General features: G+C 38.8%; 1 protein-coding gene across 6 annotated transcripts in view; it reads right to left on the bottom strand.

Annotated features, from left to right (window-relative positions):
• Positions 1-19,902, bottom strand: part of usp9 (ubiquitin specific peptidase 9) — a 38,837-nt gene that overhangs the window by 16,311 nt on the left and 2,624 nt on the right. For 2 of the 6 annotated variants that reach the window (XM_014988975.2, XM_014988978.2), the window contains exons 2-28: positions 17,052-17,320; positions 14,935-15,080; positions 14,485-14,564; positions 12,833-12,945; positions 11,971-12,189; positions 11,135-11,250; positions 10,779-11,030; positions 10,551-10,686; positions 10,322-10,474; positions 9,228-9,332; positions 8,855-9,061; positions 8,626-8,762; positions 7,963-8,001; positions 6,547-6,680; positions 5,943-6,033; positions 5,577-5,690; positions 5,233-5,461; positions 3,698-3,793; positions 3,370-3,581; positions 2,960-3,200; positions 2,723-2,872; positions 2,439-2,559; positions 2,187-2,317; positions 1,156-1,434; positions 898-1,023; positions 596-733; positions 304-470 (exon numbers count right to left, since the gene is read on the bottom strand). In XM_014988975.2, coding sequence (XP_014844461.2) covers positions 304-470; positions 596-733; positions 898-1,023; positions 1,156-1,434; positions 2,187-2,317; positions 2,439-2,559; positions 2,723-2,872; positions 2,960-3,200; positions 3,370-3,581; positions 3,698-3,793; positions 5,233-5,461; positions 5,577-5,690; positions 5,943-6,033; positions 6,547-6,680; positions 7,963-8,001; positions 8,626-8,762; positions 8,855-9,061; positions 9,228-9,332; positions 10,322-10,474; positions 10,551-10,686; positions 10,779-11,030; positions 11,135-11,250; positions 11,971-12,189; positions 12,833-12,945; positions 14,485-14,564; positions 14,935-15,080; positions 17,052-17,153 — 4,034 coding nt within the window. In that variant the 5' untranslated portion in view covers positions 17,154-17,320. The remainder of the gene's footprint in view (positions 1-303; positions 471-595; positions 734-897; positions 1,024-1,155; positions 1,435-2,186; positions 2,318-2,438; positions 2,560-2,722; positions 2,873-2,959; positions 3,201-3,369; positions 3,582-3,697; positions 3,794-5,232; positions 5,462-5,576; positions 5,691-5,942; positions 6,034-6,546; positions 6,681-7,962; positions 8,002-8,625; positions 8,763-8,854; positions 9,062-9,227; positions 9,333-10,321; positions 10,475-10,550; positions 10,687-10,778; positions 11,031-11,134; positions 11,251-11,970; positions 12,190-12,832; positions 12,946-14,484; positions 14,565-14,934; positions 15,081-17,051; positions 17,321-19,902) is intronic. The other 4 variants (XM_014988977.2, XM_014988980.2, XM_014988979.2 and 1 more) reach the window with 3 other exon arrangements.

Genomic DNA, 19,902 nt, shown 5'->3' with positions numbered 1-19,902 from the left:
TTTTAATATTGTAATACAAAGACCTGATTGGTTAAATTAAATTTTTATCTCTCAAAATAATCAATAGAATATGCAATTACTAGAATAATAAATAGTTAGTTGCAGCCCTGCTATATGCAGGGGCTCAAACAGGCATTTTCTCCTCATTACTGTACCTCATGCGACAAATGTACCCACACAATTAAATAAGTTCATATTTTATTTTATAAGCTCAAAGCGACAAATTAAGACTTTTTTAAAATATAATAATTTAACTCAAACTGGAAATTAATATGAATTTCATGTGCAAACTGCAGCGCTTACTTGCTGTGGCAGTGTAGCAACAAGTCTATGATGAAGGTCTGCCAAGCCTTCTCCTTACTGAGCGTGTCGAGAGCCGTAGGCATGAGGGCAAAACACAGAGTCATCACCTCCAAAGCCTCACAGCACACCTGCTCATCTTCTCCATCCGGCTCCTTGGCTGCATTAGTCTATAAAGAAGAAAAAAAACAAAACAAAAAAAAACAAAAGAAAAACAAAGTTGTGCTTAATTTCAAGATACAACATACACAGTTAAGCTCTTTGAAAATTAGCTTCATTTTGCATAAAATCTTACCTTCTCGTATATTTTACTGATTTCATCATTATTGCTAAACACCAGCTGCACCGTGCCGCAGCCCGATGCCCACACGATTTTCTGCACTGCTCGGATCACGCAAATGTCTGGGATGTACTTCGATGCCTGGAAGAAATTCTGATGAAAAATACAGTTCCATTGAATCCATTATTAATATTGTTTTTAACACTCTCCTTTTTACAAACAAACTAGATTTCAGAAACTATTAAATTCAGTGATTAAAATGCCGTAAGACACTAAATAAAGGAAGTAAAAGTCAGTTAATGTAAAGTGTCCTTTACCTCATCAGAAATCTGCTGGGCCAGGCGGATAGCTACATTGCGCAACATACATTCAGAGGCAGGGTTGGGAATGTTTTGCAGGGCACTTTGAAGAACCAGCGCCTGGTCGTGAGTCGCCTGATTTATCTGCACACAGTCACGAAAGAAAAAAAAAAAAAATTAAACAGAAATAGACATGTCAAGGCCGCAGCAGGTAAACAACCCAGGAACCGGTTCAACTGGTTTGTCTGTTCACAAAGAAAGAAAGCGGGGTCTAACCGGAGAGACGGGAATATTTCCGTCAGCGTTGGGTTGGCAGGCCTCGGCCACGGCCTTCACATGGCCGAAGCCGACCGCAGTCAGGAGGAGCTTGGCGATCTTCAGGGCATTGAGGTAAGCGCCTCGGCGCGTCTCCATGTCCGCGGACGGGAGGAAGTTGTTCCTGGTGAGCATGCTTAGCACCAGTGGCAGACCGCCGCTCTTCAGGAAGTTGTACTGGAAGTCACTAGCATCCTCACCCAGAGTGGCACTAGCTGGCATCAGCAAAGCATACACAACCTGCAACAAGAACAGGCAGAGAAACCTAAACTTAGATATCTTCATTTTGAAAAATAAGAAATATAACAGCAGTTTGCTAACAGTGAGAAGGAGCAAATGTGGGAAAGTAGGGAGAGCGGGTATAGTGATTTGTAATAACTTGAACAAAAATAAATTGGCTTTAGCTCTTTAACTGGTGACATGCTGGTTAAAACCAAGATATTTTCCCTATTTGTGAATGCAGCATATCTAAGCAGATTGCAGTAAAATTAACACTCTTCAGTATATAAGTTGTTACTGAGGGATGAAGAGTCAAAGTTAGCCATTTGCAGTATCAGTGAGGTTTTAGATGAGGTCAGTCATTATTTTATCCTTCCAAAATTTCAGTGCAACCTCCGTCTGTCAGAGTTTGCTTGATCGAGAAAAGTTGGCAACATTTTGGAAATCCTAGAGGTAAGCTAAGTTACTATGTACTTTAGGAAATGTACGCCGACATAACATGCCTAAAACATTTTAAATGACAAAATCTGTAATGATTGTGACTTTCTAAATATTTAGTGGCTCTACAGCAACCGTCCTCAATGTTCAGTGATGAACGCCTTAGAAGAACATATGGAGCATAGCTCTTGTATCTTCTCATTCTTAGAGAAACTGGATTTGACTAATTTGGTATCAGCAGGTTACAGGTTTTTGACAATCAGAAAGAATTCACAAAACTTGGATGGTGGGTATATCTCTAGCATTTTGTCACCCAAAAGTACACAGAGCCTTACCTCAATGAGGTAGAGCACTTGTGAAGGTGATGGGCCGAAGAAACGCGAGTCCAGTGACGGACTCAGACTGTTCTCTCCGAGCTTGGCGTGGTCCAAACACACAGCTCTAAGATTCTCCACTGTGGTGTTATCTGTGTGTACAGAAAAAGCATGAAATTGGTCAAGGAAATAAAACTGTGTGTGATGTATTTACAAAGATAACATCAGACTAAGATGCGGAAATAACTCTCCGCACCAGGGTGTGTGATTTACCTGGAGGCATGAGCTTCATGAGAACTCGAGCTCCATCTCTTAGTTGAGGCATGTTGAGGTTGCACCCGAGGTCGGCTACTTGCCACAGGAAGGAGATGTAGCGCGGGTGTAGCGACATAATCTAGAAATCAGAGCGAAGGGTCTCGTGTTATTTATGTTTGCATCGTTTCTGTTTTAAAAGGATATTAAAGTTTCAACACAGCCGACGTTGAAGTGCGATAGCTAAACAGTAGAGATAGTTGTGCTATTTGAACATTTAATAGAGCCCATGCTTGTTAACTTACCACACCAGGAAGACAGCTCTCAACTTCTGGGTTGGGCCCATCACTGTAGTGGTTTCCGTGGTTACCAGGGGAGCCAGTGGATGAGTCGGATGAGCTGTCTGGGCTTGAGGGCATGTTCGCACTCACCTGGGTGAGCTTGGCTGTGATCAGCTGCATAATGAAAACAAGGTTTCGTTAACGGCGCTTAAGGAGTTAAGAGTTTGAGTTGCACACACGCACACACACACACACACACACCGTTTTGTCCTTCAAATTAAGCTGTCCAATCAGCTTCCTGTCATCAGCAGGATCAACAACCTCCCCACCAATAAACAGCTCAATCTTCGTGTGTGCGGCGTTGGCCTTTATCCTGTTTAAGATTCCCCGCCGGACTGAACCGATGGTGTCATTGGTGTGTGACCAGATGTCTAAATCATCCACCTGACGTCCTTGGTTCGGGAAACGGACGATCAGTGTGATATGCTTGCCCCGGAAAGCTCTGCACAACAAAGGAGACAAAGAGGTTTCAACGGAACATTTTATAATTATGCAAGAAGCTGAACAAAGAGTGTAAAAAAAAAAAAAAATTGAGTGTATTCTCAACATTTTCTGACCACAGAGCTACAAACAGACCAAAGAGGAATAAAATGACAATTTAATGATTGTACCTTGACATAGGCAGTATAGTCCTCTCCTCATGGTAGTCGCTGTCGCACTCATTAATGTATTCCTTAAGCACAGTGAGAACCCGCACCATGCGGATGGCCTCCTGCCGAGCACAGTTAATGCTGTCTTTGTCTCCATCTAACACACACAGGGTGTCATAGGACGCCTTCAGACGGTCAAAACAAGACTGGATGAAATCTTCATGAATCTCAACCTGAAGAGAGAGGCGATGGGAGAGGGGGGGGGGAATCAATAATAAATACCTGACTACCAAACATTATGAGCTCTAAATGCTTTTTTGCACATAGCACGAAGAAGTAGACTCAGTACCTGGTTGACTTGCAGTTTCGGTCCGAGATTGGTGTAGATTTCTTTCAGCAGGTCTATGGCTCGGTTTGCAATGTCGTCACTTCCTTGAATCACCACCTGGATGAGAAGCGGGAAGGAGGAAATTAATAAATCTTTGCCTGGAATAAGAAGATTTGCAACTGACTAAGCGTGAAGAGATTTCATGGCTCGGCAGGTTACAATACTAAACACGACAATATTTGTAGAAGCGGGACCTGTGTCAAACTCGAAACCAGTCTGTCAGGATGATTATGGTGAAATAAGCGCAAGCTATTATGAGTCTCAAATATGAAAGTAACTGCTTTAAGTTGATGCCCCATATCCTTGTAATAAACTTTTATTTACAAGGAAATAATGCAGCTGCTCTTCAGTTGAGAGTTGATTGCTACCGACTGCTAATAGGGCCAGCTGTCAACACTTGGCACTGAAGAAACCTCAACCACCTGGAAGTTGTTTGTGTGGAAGCATTATGGGTACTTGGTGGGGAAAAAAAAAAAAAACCTACAGTGATACGAGATACAAGCACTGTAAACACTGAGAATGCTAAAACTAGCAAACAAATAGCTGATAATGCTGAAGTTAGCATTTATTTTGTAGCCACCACACCAAAAGGCTGTTTTTCAGTCTTAGTTTAAAGCCTTTTTACATTTATTAAATATTTATTCAGGTTTTAAAAATTATTGCTTTTTGGCATTCGGACAACCGATGACTGACGAGCAAGAAACCTGCAATTTGTGGATCACACAAACCTGTGCTGAAATAATTGTACCGATTGCAGATTCTCAAATTTTTTTTTTTTTTAAATATTTCACACACAAAAAAAAGAAAACAAGATTCCTGATCTGCCTAAAACAAAATTTAAAACAAAGCCTGTCTTATTTTGTCTTTGTGAAACCAATTATCATTCAGAGCATCGTCTCATGACCTGGAAATGTCCCGATGCTCCTACTCAACGGTAAAAAATAAACTGTGACAGACTCAAATGACTTGTGAGAAAAATCCTGCAGTACAGCATGAAGCAAACAATGCTGCAGTGTGCAGCCTCTGAATGCACACCCCATTCAGAGGCTGTGCGGTGGCACAAATCACCCCATCACCTACAGTGATACATCACCTACAGTTCTTCTTTTCTTCAGGATTTACTCTGAGTTTAAATCTTAATCGTGTGAATTTCGCATTGTAGATTGTCACTCCTACAACTATTGAGTTTCTATAGACACAAGCAAAAATCTACTATTTCCATCGTAAACCTTGAATTCCTTTCAGCTAATTAAGCAGCTTCAATGCTTTAAAACAAGAAAACAAAAGTGCACTGAAACCATTTCTGAGCAGACTGTACAGACAGCTGAGTATCCTCAAAGTTCACATCTGTTCAAAGTTTCGGAAATTTGTCAAACCAGACATTGTGCATTAGCTTTAGGGACAGAAGTGATGACACAACTGTAACATTAATCACTTATTTGATAGAAATAAATGCAGAAGCATTCATCTGTAATTGCTGCAGCTACTCTCCTCACCCTCCACAGGTAGTCCAAGCCGATTAGTTCCAGGTCGTCCATCATGTAGGCCCTGCGTTTCGCTACCAGCTTGCCCTCCCTGCAGTTGACGGCCTTGAAGAACCTCTCGAAGCACTTCATGCCGTTCTCTGTCAGAAGCGACGGATCCAACTGTAGCACATTGTTCTCAAAGAAGTCCTTGTTGATGTCTGGGTCCAGGTCTGGCTCGTCCCCCATCAGCTTTGAGTACCTTTTAAAATAGAAATAAACAATAGAAGTTAGAGAGAGAGAGAGAGAAAAAAAACAGCCCAGGATGGACAAACGTAGCAAAAGCCAAAAGCGAGGAGGTCTGAGTAAAGCTGTACCATTTGAAGCAGGCCTCGCGGTCGCACAGAAACACAGCGTTCTCAGCTAGACACTTCCAGATCTGCTTCGCCTGAGGAGCACACAGCCACAGCTGTCCGTCTTTTAATAGGAACCTGGAAAGAAGAGACAAAAGCTGCAGTGGGGGAACAATTCCCTGAAGGCTGAAGTCCACGACAACTTTTTGACGGAAGAAAACAGTCCTCGATTAGACACATTGGTTGCAGAATCAATTTTGTAGCAAACCTTTGGCAACCAACTATGCCTAATTTTAGCAATTTGTATTCAACATTTTTAGATTACGCATGTTAGCCTAATTTTTAAGTGGGTAAAATTAATTTTTAGACGTAGGAAAGGAAAGGACGTACCTCAGAAAATTAAGCCGCTCCTGTACTTCCTGGACGTGACTGTAGCGGCTTCCCGGTCTGACTGTTTGAGGGTCAAACTCTGCTTGTTCTTCTGAAAAGGGACACACACACACACACACAACAAATCAGACTGCAGACCGTACACCCTGCAACAGGGATGCCAAAACTTTGTGTTACATGGGCCAAGACATCCAGTTTTAATTTTTATTTTTTTTTTAATGTCTCAATTGACATAAAATGTCAAATAGAACATTTGGTCAATTCCGGGTAATAAAAACAGGGTTTAGGTCACTGTTTAAAAATGCTTCCTGTACTTAGCCAAGTTTGGTAAATACATTAAAAGCAGATTTGGGCGCAGCAAAAAAGTCAAATGCACATCAACCACAATGACTTTTAAGAAGTCACGGAATAGACGTGGACCTTGCACAAGCAAGCCAAAAGACTGGTTACTTAAAGATGAATACTTTGTATTTTCTATTGCTACAAGATAGTTAAAGTCTATAATAATCTTCTGCCCCTAATTTAGAAAGGAAAAAAGTCTTCATTTAAATTCTGTCCTATGGGATCAGTTTTCTCCAACTACAAAATCGAAGTCTTTAGCTACCTTTGGACAGCTGCCTCATTGTCTCCATGTAGGCTGAGAGATTCTCAGCCACCAGGGTGACCAGAGCGTGGTTGTGCTGCAGCTGGTTGATCAGGTCGTGGCGGTAAAACACATGAGGGCTTCTCTGCGTTTGACTGAAATGGAACAAGGAAGAGGAGGAATGTTTGACATATAGAGACAAACAAAAGGGCGAGAAAGGCAGAAAACATGGAGAAACGGTGGAATTGAGTTTAAAAACTTTACGTGTAACCTGATTAATAAAAACGCTGCACCTTGATTTCTCATTTGGTACAGTGTGTAATAAAAAGAAAATCTCTTTTGGGAGATGTTTGTGTATATTTTGTGTGTTTAACCAGAAGAGCGGTTGTATCGGTAAAGGAAATTTCTTGCCTTGTTTCCGCACACACACAAGCCTTTAATTCAGGCAGTTGTTTCTAAAATATAATCATAATCTAAACTTGCGAACGTAAATTTTTTCCCCTCTCAAGTTATAATTCAATTGCACAAACTGCTGTGCATGCTGTCAGATTGTGCAGTTTTTCCGGCAGTCACATTTATAGACTTCAGCTCTATAAAAAAAGCGTTGACGCAAATAATGTAATAAAAGAGATACTTCAGGAAACTGAAAACATGGATCCAAGGCATGAAATTTCCCCGATACGCTGCATTGAATGATTTGAAGTGAAAAGAACTGGCCGGAGGAAAAGTAGGGCTTCATCTCAAAGGACTTTTTAATAAACATCAGAAAACTGTGTCGACTATTATCTGTATGAGCTACAGCTCACACTTGATTACGACAAAACTGAGCATAAAGGCTCACTAAACTGAGAATCTTTGCTGCCAGATAATCTAATGCACACATGCATTGGTTTTCTTTGACTTAATAATCATGTTTTCCATTTAAACATATGAAACCTGGTCCTTCAAGTCACTGATGCTTTGATACTTTTAGAACAGAACTGATAAGAAATTTTGAGGACTTCCCCTTAAAAAAAACATATTACTTGTTTCAGTGTTTATTTTAACCTCCACTGGGAAATTTCAGACTGCATGATTTCGTGAGAAAGCACTAAAAAAAAGCACTTTAACCTGATCAACAACTTGAAAAAACCTGAGGTATAAGTAAAAAAAAAAAAGTAGATGGAGTTATGTATCTTAAGTTATAACTCATCCAACTTTTTGAGTTTTTGACTAACCCCAATTTCAACCCATAAATGTATAAATAGTCATTTGAGATGAAACCCGGAAAAGAACCATTTAAGCTGATTTGTGGCAAAGATTGACGTTTGATGTAGTTTACGTTGTAAACTTCTCAAAGAGAAAGTGAGGCTTGACGCAAAAAAAAAAAAAAAAAAAAAAAAAAAAAAAAAAAAAAAAAGAAACAGAGAGAACCCTAGAATTAGCATAAAAACTTACCTCACTAAGTTCGTTTGTATGTTAATTGGCATTTTCTTTCTGGAAAAACAACAGGCATGTCTGCTACATAGTTTCTACAGTGACTAAAATAGTGTTTTAGTACTTCAAAAACAATTAGACTGATGCACATTATTAGCTAACGTCCAACTTTATGATGATTAATTACTTCTGCCCTTTTGGACCACCACTGCTCACAAAAAAAAAAAAAAAGCTTCAACACCACAAGTAAAAGACAGAAAGCCGACTAATGTTTAATCTGTGTAACAAGCTTAATCCCTGGCATAGAGGGCTACTACTCAAAATAATGTAAGAATAATTCAATCTGATTGCTAGAAATTTAGCAATCAAAAGCTGTGAAGGCTTAAGTTATTTATAAAAATTAACTGCAGTCAGAATCTGACATTTTACCAAAAAAAAGTTTAAAAAAAAAAAAAAGAATGTAGAGCCACTTTCATCAGAAACAAGTACAAAACTGAGGTGTCTCAGCAATCTTACATAAGTGATAAAAACCAACAATGTGAACTTTTGTTTTTGCCTGTTGCATTTTGTGAAAACTGAAAGCATCTTTTTTTGTGTATGTATATATATATATATATATATATATATATATATATATTTATAAAAATTAGAAAAACAAAAAATAGAAATCTATTCCAATTTTACCTCAGGTTCTGAGGAGCTTCTCCAAAGAGGCTGCAGATTTCCCTGATTTGCTTCAAAGCAGGGATAACCCACTTGTCATTGGTACGAAGCTCTTCTATGAAGCGATCAATCCACTGAATCTTCTGCGTGTCTCTGTCCTGTGGGTGAAAAGAAACCGCACTCCATATTTAGTGACTGTGTGAGCATCTATTTGTTACGTTCACCAAAATAAAAAAAAGGTGAATGTTACCTGTGAGCAGCTGTAGTCCAATATCTTGATGTGAGCACTAAGAGCCTGATCCATGATGTCTACAGGGACGTCGTCGCTGTGCGCCAGGTTCCAGAGCAGGTTGAGGACCTTGTGGGCCATAACGCCGTCCTTATCGTCCTCGGCCAAACGCCGGATTAGCTCAAGCAGTTTTTCACGCTGCTTCTTGCTAGCGTTGGTCCAGCTTGCCTGCAAAAACAGGAGAGGAATAAGCGAAGGCAGAGCAGTAATCTAGATTTATCACATTGATGATCTGCTATGAAGCAAAGCATTTAAATTTGACTGAGCTAAAAACAACAACAACAACAAAAAAGACAAAGTGCAACACTTGCATGTTCTGTGGCATTATTGTTACCTTGAAGCAGTCGAAAAGATGATCGAGCTGCTCGGGTGAGAAGTCCCACGCCAGCTTGGCCAAGAGATCATGGACGTTCTTCACAATAGCCTCATGCTTACCAGCCTGCACATAGACATAAGCAATACAGAAATATTGTAAACATTAGACTTCAATAGTGAAGCAGAAATGATCTGCTTGAAACTATCATTCTTTTTAAACATTAATTGCCAACATTAGCTTACAGTTTAATATTTAGGTGCACTTCTAAAATCAACAAACCTGAAAATCTATTTCATTCCCAATCTGACAGCATTTACAGAAAAATTGCAACTCAAACCTACTCCATTACTGTCATTATCATAATTAGCATTAGCATAATTTAGATTTAAAAAAAAAAGAAAACAAAAGAAAAACCCTGAAGCACAAAGAAATTTGTTGGTGGCCACAACTAGAAATGACTAAATCTCATCTTTTTCCAGTCTGTAAAAGCACCATGCCTGAGCACCGGCAGCTCGTGGTGAAGAATGGTCTCTGGTGAGGACAATGTTGCTGACAGAAGAAGGTAAAGTCGACCAGCTTCAGAATTACTGGGGAGCTTAAAATGCAGTCAGAGGAAGAACAAATGATGGAAGCTATAGGATGCTTTCTTGCTGCAGAGATTGCAACACTTTCAGCAATTAATAGCAGCACAAACCTGAACAAAACAAGGTTGCCATGTTTCATCTTTTTGAGCTTTCAACTCAAACTTAACTTTTATAGAACAAGCTGGATGTGGAAAAGTCAGAATTAAAGTGAAGGCCGACGTTCTTCAGAATATTAACAAAAAGACTGACGTCTTAAAGTGCTAGCCACACTTATCTTCAGAAGATTCTAAAGTTTGCTTAAAATGTTAACCGTGTAATTTAGTCCCTGTGTTAAAGCAACTCTTCTATTAAACAGACTGTAAAGCTACCTCTGGTTCCATTATAATAATGAATTCACACTTTCAACAGGAAGGCTGGAGGAAAACATTTTAAATGTTTTTTTTGTATTTTCCTCTATTGTAGAATCGCCTTATTAAACACGATCTGCATAATAAACAGAAAACTAAAACATGCTTAGAGGTGGCGTACCTGTGCAGCCCAGATGTTGTCCAAGTCCTGCATGGTAAGAGCTTTCTCTTTTATGACGAAGCGAAGGATCTTCTCCAGCTTCTCGACATACTGCGGCTGATGCAAACTGTCCCTCAGCACAATAGAAAGGATGTGGTTTTGCTGGATCCATTCCTGATGCGAGAAGAGCAGAATTCATTTTACGGACACGAAATTCACAGAATGTAGTGCTTCTGAAGCCTGCGCTTACCGCCATGCGCTCTGCGGTCAGCCACTCCTCCTCCTCAGGGTTATGCCGGTGAGTGTAGTAGGAGACGCTGGAGATCACCTTGTTAACTTCGTTTAGTGCATTCATTTTGCCGTTAAAAGAAGAAATTTGTAATAACCTGTCGAAAGAAGCAAAATCCAATTCCCGTGTGATCACTCTGCAGATGTATGGCGGAAACAGTCGAGCTTTAAAAGAGACTCAAGTACCCACCTAAGAATCATTTTTAACCTAAAAATCTCTAAATTCTTCACCGTCTCCTCCTGCCCGGGTACACGAGAAGCCAGATTCTTCAGAGACTTGATTATCATCGACAATGCGTCGTTTTTGGCTTCGTTCTTGGCCTCTTTCTTGAGCTCCTCGTCCGTGAGGTTCTCTAGAAACTGGGGAACCATCTCGATGACTGGAAGGAAGTACTTCTTTACTGTGTGCAATGTGAGGAACTCATAACACTGGCCAAAAGGCCTGCAACACAAAACGGGACATCAAGTCACATCAAAAAAAAAAAAAAAATTTACATTTGGAAATGGGTTTTTTTATGAAATAACCGTGGCGTTGCCGATTCTCACTTGATAAGTGCAGCGATGATCTGGACGTTCAGTGCTTGGCCGCTCATGAAGCGGTCGTGCAAAATTTGAAACCCGTTTAACGTGCCAAATTTGTTTATTAAATCAACCAGCCAGCCCTGCGGACAGAAAACACACCGTTAATCTTAAGGGGTTGCTTTATCCGGAGTCATTATTTTGCAATTTGAGACCTAATTAGGCGTTTGTGATGTGAACAACTTCCTCTTAATTATTTCACTTATGTTGCCAGTTAATCCAAACTGAAAAAGAAAGCATCCAGAAAAATATGCCCATATAGTTTTAATCTCGCAAGATTTTGTTTTTTTTAAATAATCCGATTAAAAACAACTGTATAGAGACTAACAGCATTACAGGCAGAGCTCAGCATAGTGATGGGCTTTGTGCCAATAGAGGCAGACAGGCGAGCAGTGCTGCAGTGCTGTTCACGATGACCCTGAGCCCACGCTACATTCATCCACCTTTCACTGGAGAATCTCTACTCCCTGATGTTTCTAAATTCTTTAACAGTGTTACAAGAATTAGCCTAAGATTAGGTTCAAGGTCTTGCAGAGGGAGTGATGTTTTTATTTACTTAGATAAACATAGATGTTTTTTTTGTTCAGATACTTTTAATGAGGGCTCTTAATCATGCCAGTTTACAACTTCAGTCTCAGATAGCTAAAGTTGACCTAATTACCCAGCAGAAGAGGAAAACGGCTACATTTCTGGATGATTCTTTAACAAAAAAGGAAGGTTTTAAAACAAAGCAATATTTGGTTAAATATGGCTTTTTTAAAAATTTTTTTATTTTTTTTTATTCAAAAGTTATCAAATTTCACCTTGGGAGATCTCGGGTCAGGCGGACGAGCGTAGAGTTCGTCGTCGGCCAGCTGCGCTCCAGCGGGGACGGTCTCAGAAGGCCGTGTGCCGTTGTAAATGTGGAACTTGCAGTGGGGATTGAGGGCCATGGCCAGCAACTCCAGTAGCGGGAACCAGTCCTGAGACAGCTTGGCCACGCACAACTCCACCAATCGGTGTGTGTTATTAATGATACACCTCTGAGGGACAGAGACCGGGGTAGAAATTAAAAGTTGAGATGGACAGTGTTAGAATGAACTGAACAAAACGCACATGTTATATTTTGACCTCTTTATCGAAGACATTTCATTATGACACTATGGAATGCAACAACCTCAATTCAACATGAGCCAGGATGTTGTCATTAAAATGCCAATACGCTGTTCCTTTTTACATTATGACTAATTAATGTGTCTGAAGAAAACAGATATTCACCTTTAATATTTTACTAAAATTCAAAACGGTTTTTACCCTATTTTAGTCATCGAGGTACTGCACAAGCAAAAAGAAATGTCTTAAAAAATACAACTTAAGAGCCAACATGCATTCAAATAAAAAGTCAACATTGTTTTGACCAAAGTCGAAAGCAAAAAAAAAAAAAAAAAAAAAAAAACCAGAAACCATTTCCCCCGAAGTCCCTTGAGGTTCCAGAAATCAATCTTCCCAAGACAAAAGCCAACCTCGCCTATTTCTAGCAATAACATTATTGATCACTCCTCGTGCTACTGTTTTCCCCCTTAGATCTTCAACAACTGAACATAAAACTTAATTTTGGGGACTTGTTTTCAAACGTAAAAGGTCAACGCAGATTTCTGTAAAGATAGAGCCCCGATAAACACTCACATGTATCTCAAACTTCCAGCCGCTGACTGCCTCGTCTGTCAGGATTTTTGTGAAGGAAATGGTTAGACCGTCCCGGAAAAACCTCTGACATGCCTCACATTTCACATCCAGTCCTGTGAGGAGAAAACAAGAGGAGACAAACTCACAACATTAACATCAAGTGTGAAACATTCAGCTTAAACAGATGTCAGGGTACAAAGGTCTTCAGGACGTTTTGCACAGATGTTGGCAAATAGATGTGTTTTTAATAGAGACAAATGTGTTAAAGCAAATTTAAAAAAAGGGTCATGAACCAAATGTGCTTATTAGGGAACTTGTTCTTATTCCGTATATACTTTTCTAATCTTCCACAGAAACTTTCACTGTAAGAGATGAGTAAAAACTACATCTCTATTATCTGCACGAAAACCTTTCCATGCTAAAGAAAAACCAGTGGCATTTCAGCAGCATAAAGAAGCCGTGTCAAGGCTGATGCAGCAGTGAGTTACTGTGAACTCAACTCTTTTTATTCCAAGGAACAAGTTTTCCTGTTTTTTTTAATACATTTGTTTTTGATTTAAACCTTTAAGTCATTTCAGCTAACTAAAAATGTTATCTTAATAAAACAAAGGCTGTAAATCCTTATTAAAACTGCCTTAAGAGGGGATACATTTGAGTTAATTGAGTACTTCAAAGATCAACTTTGAACTTAAGTTAGAACAAATATATCTAAACCCAAACTATTGAGCCTGTTGAATCAGAATGAAGATTTTGTTACTTTGTCTAGCAGTTAAAATATGAGGGGGGAAAATGATTTTTCTATATCATTAAAGATGCAATCATGATGTCACGTTATGCCCCAAATTTTTGTAAAATTCTTAAATGGTAATGAGAGGGAATTCTACAAATTTACTACTGACTTGTTGCTGGGAATGTTGGGAATGTCCGCTCAGGACACCCGAGATGCTGGATTTAATGCAAAAAGTAAGTGTTCAATTTGTCATTTTTTCCCTCCTTGATGGTTGCTTTTGGGTACATATCACATTTTACTCACCTGATAAGTTACCAGGGGGCTGAAGTTAAGAACCTTTTTAAAAAGAGGGACAGCAGGAACACTGGAGATATTTGTCCCCTTGTAAGAGTTTGTTTGTCTTCGAGAACATAGTTGACGTCAGGCTTATTTGTTTATGTACAATACTTGTAGAACCCCAGTAGTTCTAAAATGTGAATTTATATACAAGGGGACAAAAAGTATAAGTTTCCACATAAGGAGTTTGCCTTATGGTGAAAAAAATATCACTATCTTTACAGCCCGATTTAAAAAACAGAGCCCTTAAAGAACGTCAAACAAAATATAGGTCGAAGAACATAACTGATTTTCAATTAGCAATGCTTTTTCACAGGTTTCAAAGCATGGTGCTAATCCACCATTTTCTACATGAAAAGTATCATGGCGGGCCAACAACTTTGTGTATAAACACAAACTTGTAACAGTACTGCCAACATAATTTGTCTAATAAACATAATAATAGAAAAAATCTTCACATTTTACTAAGAAATAAAGAAATAAAATCTGTACCCTCTCTCACATCATAAGTTAATTTGAAACAAATGTCAGCTGGACACTAATGTCACAAAGCATTGACTAAAGAGAACATGCTGCACTTTCCTACCTTTTTTACTCAGGTCTATAGCAGCTTCCAAGAGGACTTCTAACTCTCCTTTTGGCAAAACTGGAACCACCCATCGAGGCCTAAGATATATTAAAGAAAGATAAATCAGCAGAAATACCAAAATAATGCAGAAAACATGCATAACAGCGCCATAAATATTGTTCAGCTGCATTCCAAGCTCCTTAAATGCCAAGTCATTGTGAAGTGTTTTCCACTGCGTGTGTGAACAACTTAAACTTCTTTTACTAAATTTAATTTGGAATACATCGACATACATAAAAATATCTTAAAATATGTTAAATGCAAACTGAATTAAAAGCAACAAGGCATAAAGTGAAAGATACTTTTAAACAACTTAACAGCAGTCAAACGTTTTTCATTTGTAACAATGCAGAGCAGGACAGGAGTGGACCGACTCCACTAAATCGGAGCTGGCAGACGAGCAGATACCTGTTAATCATGTCATCAAGCTTCGCCAAGTCAGTGTGAGGAAAAGCAGGCTCTTCCTCTTCCAACTGAGGGGGGCCTTCGCCCTGGCCCTGCTCATCTGGTGGGCTCACGGGGGAGTTCTCATTAGATGAATTAGGAGATGAAGTCTGGAGATAAATAAAAAACGCGAGAATAAATTTGAAGAAGCTTTAAAATGCAGGTGGAAGACAAACACTCAAAAGAATACTTCATGTAGCAAAGACAGCAGCTACAGTATCAAATATTGCAATTACGCCATCAGTTGCAATACATCTACATTTTCATCTCCTCCTCCTCTCCCTCTCTAATTAGCATCCTTGGTGCTGAAACATGTGTCAAGTGTGGGCAACTACTGCAGTAAAACTCAATCCACCCATGCAAGGACACAGGTTTGATTAAATTCAAAAGTGCTGTATAAAGGAATCACTTCCAACCAAAATATCATGGCTCGAGTTTCAGGCTGATTTCTCTATGAATTGGTTTTTATATCTGTTAAACGGCTTAAATAATTAAACCTGAAAGTCTTAGTCTCAAGATAGGAACTAGGTAGTAGTGAGTTTATTCAGGTCTGATATGGAAAGAAAAGACAAGATATTTTCTTTCAACTGTGTAGCTTTTTGGTTAACTGATAAAAAAAAAGAAGTGAAAACCTGCCTGCAAAACTATTCTGCATTTTTAAGATATGCTTATTTATTTTAGTCATTTTTAACTTTTCCATACACAAGTCAAAAAAAGAAAAACAAAATCATGCAATGCTGAAAAAATAAAAAAATAAAAACACAAAACAAAAATAGATATTTAAATTTCTGTCAATGGCAAGCACCCAAAGTGTGCACTGAAAAAAGTGTAGGTGGAAGCATGAGCTTTTTATGCCTTCACTTTAACAGCTTTATAAAATCAAAACAGAATGTTTCCTGCATATTTTTTTAAATATACAGGAAAAGGAATTACAGCTCAGTCTGTAGATTGTTTTGTAAAAACAAAACAATCATAATCAAACCTAATTGTATTTGTTTAGCAAACGATTTTTACACATCTTTTTCAAAATTTAAAGTTTTAACTCTACACAACAATTAATCCACACCTGGATCCCTCTAACTTAAGTGCAATCATTTTTAATGTGTGTCATGACATTTAAGTGAATCCTTCTCCATTAATTTATTCATTTAATTTCAAACCACTTGTCGTTATATGTTACTAACACACATTTAGTCCTTCTGGCTTTATCATACGATTATAAACTTTTCTGTTGTACACACCTGCACAAAAATAAAAAGTCCATCCAGATCCTATAGATCTGTGAGCCAGTAAAAGACGGGTCCTATACAGGCTTTGTGGTACGTTTTCTATTGTTCTGGTGGGTAGCTGAACAAACACACACATACAAAGACACAGGTGTTTTTCCTAAAATAAGCCTTTCTAACAATACTTGTCAATTCATCATACCTTTAGTGTTCGCAAAACACACCGATGCTCATTTATCCCCACTGACGCACAACAAAAAACGAACGCAGGGATAATGCGTTCGAGGTAGAAACGTATTAATTAGCATGTGGGAGAATCCCAGGGTCGTCAAACTTAAATGATCTGATGAAGCATCTCATAAAGAAGCAAGGGCAAAAGGATTTTCCTTTTCTTTTATATCTAAATGATAATGAGAAGCTGCGCATTGAGAAGAAAAGAATGATACGCATTGTTGAGTGGGATCCATATCTGAGAAATATAAAATGTGGGGGAGTACGGTTAAGGCTCCTTCTGCTTGGCTGACCTACATAGGCAGCTTGCCTCTCACATCTCAACACAGCTCATCTCTAACCACCACAGGCCTGCATGTGCACACACACACACACACACACACACACACACACACACACACACACACTTTAACCATCACTCTGGGGTCTCTATTCATTCATTGCCTCCCTTTTACTCTCTCACTCTTTTCCCTTCTCTTCTCTCCCACCCTTTAGGTCCCAACTGGCATCTTTGTGTTGCTAGGTGGGAGCAAAACTGATTTAAAATGAAAAAAAATAAATAAATGCTTTACTAGACTGAAAATGAGACTAAATGTGGACATGTGCAGTTTGAGGTTTACCGACCTGGTTCTGTGGCAGTGGGGGTTGGCTCTGAGCATCAGGTGCCTGGCCCTGGCCCTGACTGTCGTTGCCCCCCACCGGAGAGCCACGCGTGGTGGCCGTCATGCTCGCCACAGGGCAGATCTTGGCAATCTTGGCCTCTTAGGGAGCGCTGGCCAGGAGGGAAATCACAGCCACCTCAGCTGTGCAGTGGAGGGAAGAGAGCCCGAACACACGAGAGAGGGTCGCAAGCACCTGGAGGTCTGGGTGTACCGCTGAGACCATTGCATAACCTGGTGAACGGAAGAGGATCAAAGGTCACGCTCCTGGCAGCCCCAAAGTAATGAGATTTTCTTGTGCTTTTGTCAAAGAAAAAACAAAAGAAACCCAACTCTAGTCGGGTGCAACGTCTTTATCTCTCATCTGTAGTTGAAGGATATGACTGAGGCAATCTCTATTTTAATCACAGGTCCTCCAAGTAAAAATATCACTTTTAATGAAAAGCACAACAGAGCATTTCATCTCTACGTGAGGTTTTGCCAACTTGTACAGGTACAGGTTGAGAAAGTACAGGAAGTTAAAACTGAGCAGATCTTGATCATATTTTACAGCAGATTGTTCGCATATTCAAATCCTTTACAATGCAACATTACCTTATCACCGACCTATGCTGGTGAAAACCTAAGACTGGGTTGAGAGTGTATGACTAAAGGTCAATGATGTGACTGAAGACATTTCACATGTCCATAATCTTTCAATCATAATAAAAGTATGTCTCCGTTATAACAGAAGAGTCTTAAATGTTTTTTTTTCTTCAGTTTTCTTGTTATTTTTAGATAAACACAAAGTGCTTCTGTGGACCCTTACAATTTTATAGGTTGAACACCCTTATTTTCATATTTGTAGCAGCTAGTTTGAATGACCGTTGGATCAAAAACATAAATGATATCCATTCAGATTCCAGGTTCTTGTTGGTAGGGGTGTCAAGAACACAGTTATGCAGTTGAAATATTTTTTGCAAAGTCAATGCATCTTTCGTCATGAATTTTTCACAGGTCCTTTAATACAGTACCAGAAAACTTTGCATAACATCTGAATTTATGCTATAGATTGAAAAATAACTGGACAAAACCAAACTTATAAGATATCTAGTATATCCTTAATGTTTTTTTTTTGCATTTCAGCTTTCTACTAAAACATGCATGTTAGAATAATCAATTATTCTGTACCACACAAAACATAATTTCAAGGCAAGATACTCTGAAACACTTCAAATCACACAATAAGACATACTGAAACATGTCTGATAACAAGAGAAACTTAATTTCATGTCATCTTCAATCTGAAATGTGGAAAGAATTCAAAATAATTCCACATAATTGCACATCAGGAAACAAGAGCCGAGGAAGTAAATGAAAGTAATACCGAAAGAGTCAACACACAACCACAGGATAGAAACACATTCTAAGTATATACACTTTTTTTAAACAAATTTGTAACCTCACACATTACCATAATCTGGGTTAAACACTGTGAATACTTAAGGTTCTGAACAGGATTTAATTTCTTTCTGTGTGAAAGGACAGAGTCGGAGATAATCTGTGCACTGCTATTGACCAACAGCTGTCATTTACATGTGCTGACTGAAGTGAGTACCGAAATCTTTGAACATTGCTAAAGTGAAACATAGCATGAAAGAACACAAACCCCACAGGCTTCATACCAAATATTTCCCTGCTGCATAGGATGACTCTGCATACACACACACTCCGGGGATGTTTACAGCAGATCAGTTGTCTAATCAAACACACACACAAGATTCAGCAGGGTTGTGCTTGGCAATATCTTTCCACTTCATCTATCCAGACAACTGACTTGTAAAGTTTAAAAAAAAAAAAAAAAAAAAAAAGGGAAATAATTTACTTTTCACGCTTGAACACCTGGTAACAAATTCTGTTTTTTTTTTAACTTCCTTTTGACTACATTGATCAACGCTACCATGATACAGTCTTTATGAGGAGGAAGGACAGTACTAAAATGTTCATCGGTTTTAAGTTAATTAATCTAATATCAACAGAGACCCATATGACAGAGTGCCATTATTTCCATTCATCACACGGCCTCTGCTCAGCTGAACATTCTGCGCAGGAATACCAGGAGTTTATCAGATCAACTCACGAATGCAAAAACAGAAAAGACAGCGAAATCAGTAGGAAGGTGCTGACACGCATTAAATACTAACAAGTAAACAAACTCAAAACTTAGAAAAAGAAGCTAGAAAAATATAACTGTTGAACCTCTCACCGTTTATTAACAAGAGTTATATTGTACTTTTTAAAAAGTATTTATTGAAACATTATTTTCTAGTGCTTATGTAAAACTAGAATGATTACTACCCAGGTGTAAAATGTCCTTTGCATCAGGACCTTCAATGCTAGTTGAGTGTACCGTCTGTGTGACAGAGGGCATTTCCTCCACTTTGGAGACCCTCAAGGCAAAATCTGGAGAGTTTCTATGTATTTTTTAAAAGTTATTAGTATTTAACTACCTGCTTGAATGAGCAAGAGTTGATTTTATGACACAAAGAAAACACGGTTTATGTTTAAGTCCTTATAAAAGTGAAACAAAAACCAGAAATATGTTTGATTAAGCGGCTACAGCAAGGATATTTTGTGCCCAATCCAATTTAGTGACCTGATCCGCTTTCTGCCATTTCAAACATATCTCTCCTACTTGTTGCAAATGTTTTTACCGAAATTTTAAAATAATGTAACAACAGATTTCCAAATGTGTCGAAAATGTTATAGAACCTATGTCAGAGTGGGTGACTTGGAAAAGTTACTTGCTGATCTACGGTGTTGTGCGAGTTGGTGTA

This window comes from Poecilia mexicana, unplaced genomic scaffold (genome assembly GCF_051168715.1).
Source record: "Poecilia mexicana isolate PSO_F unplaced genomic scaffold, ASM5116871v1 scaffold_2, whole genome shotgun sequence".
In the NCBI taxonomy this organism is placed as follows: domain Eukaryota; kingdom Metazoa; phylum Chordata; class Actinopteri; order Cyprinodontiformes; family Poeciliidae; genus Poecilia; species Poecilia mexicana.
Note: the sequence above shows the minus strand (reverse complement) of the source record. Positions and strands in the feature narration are given on the sequence as shown.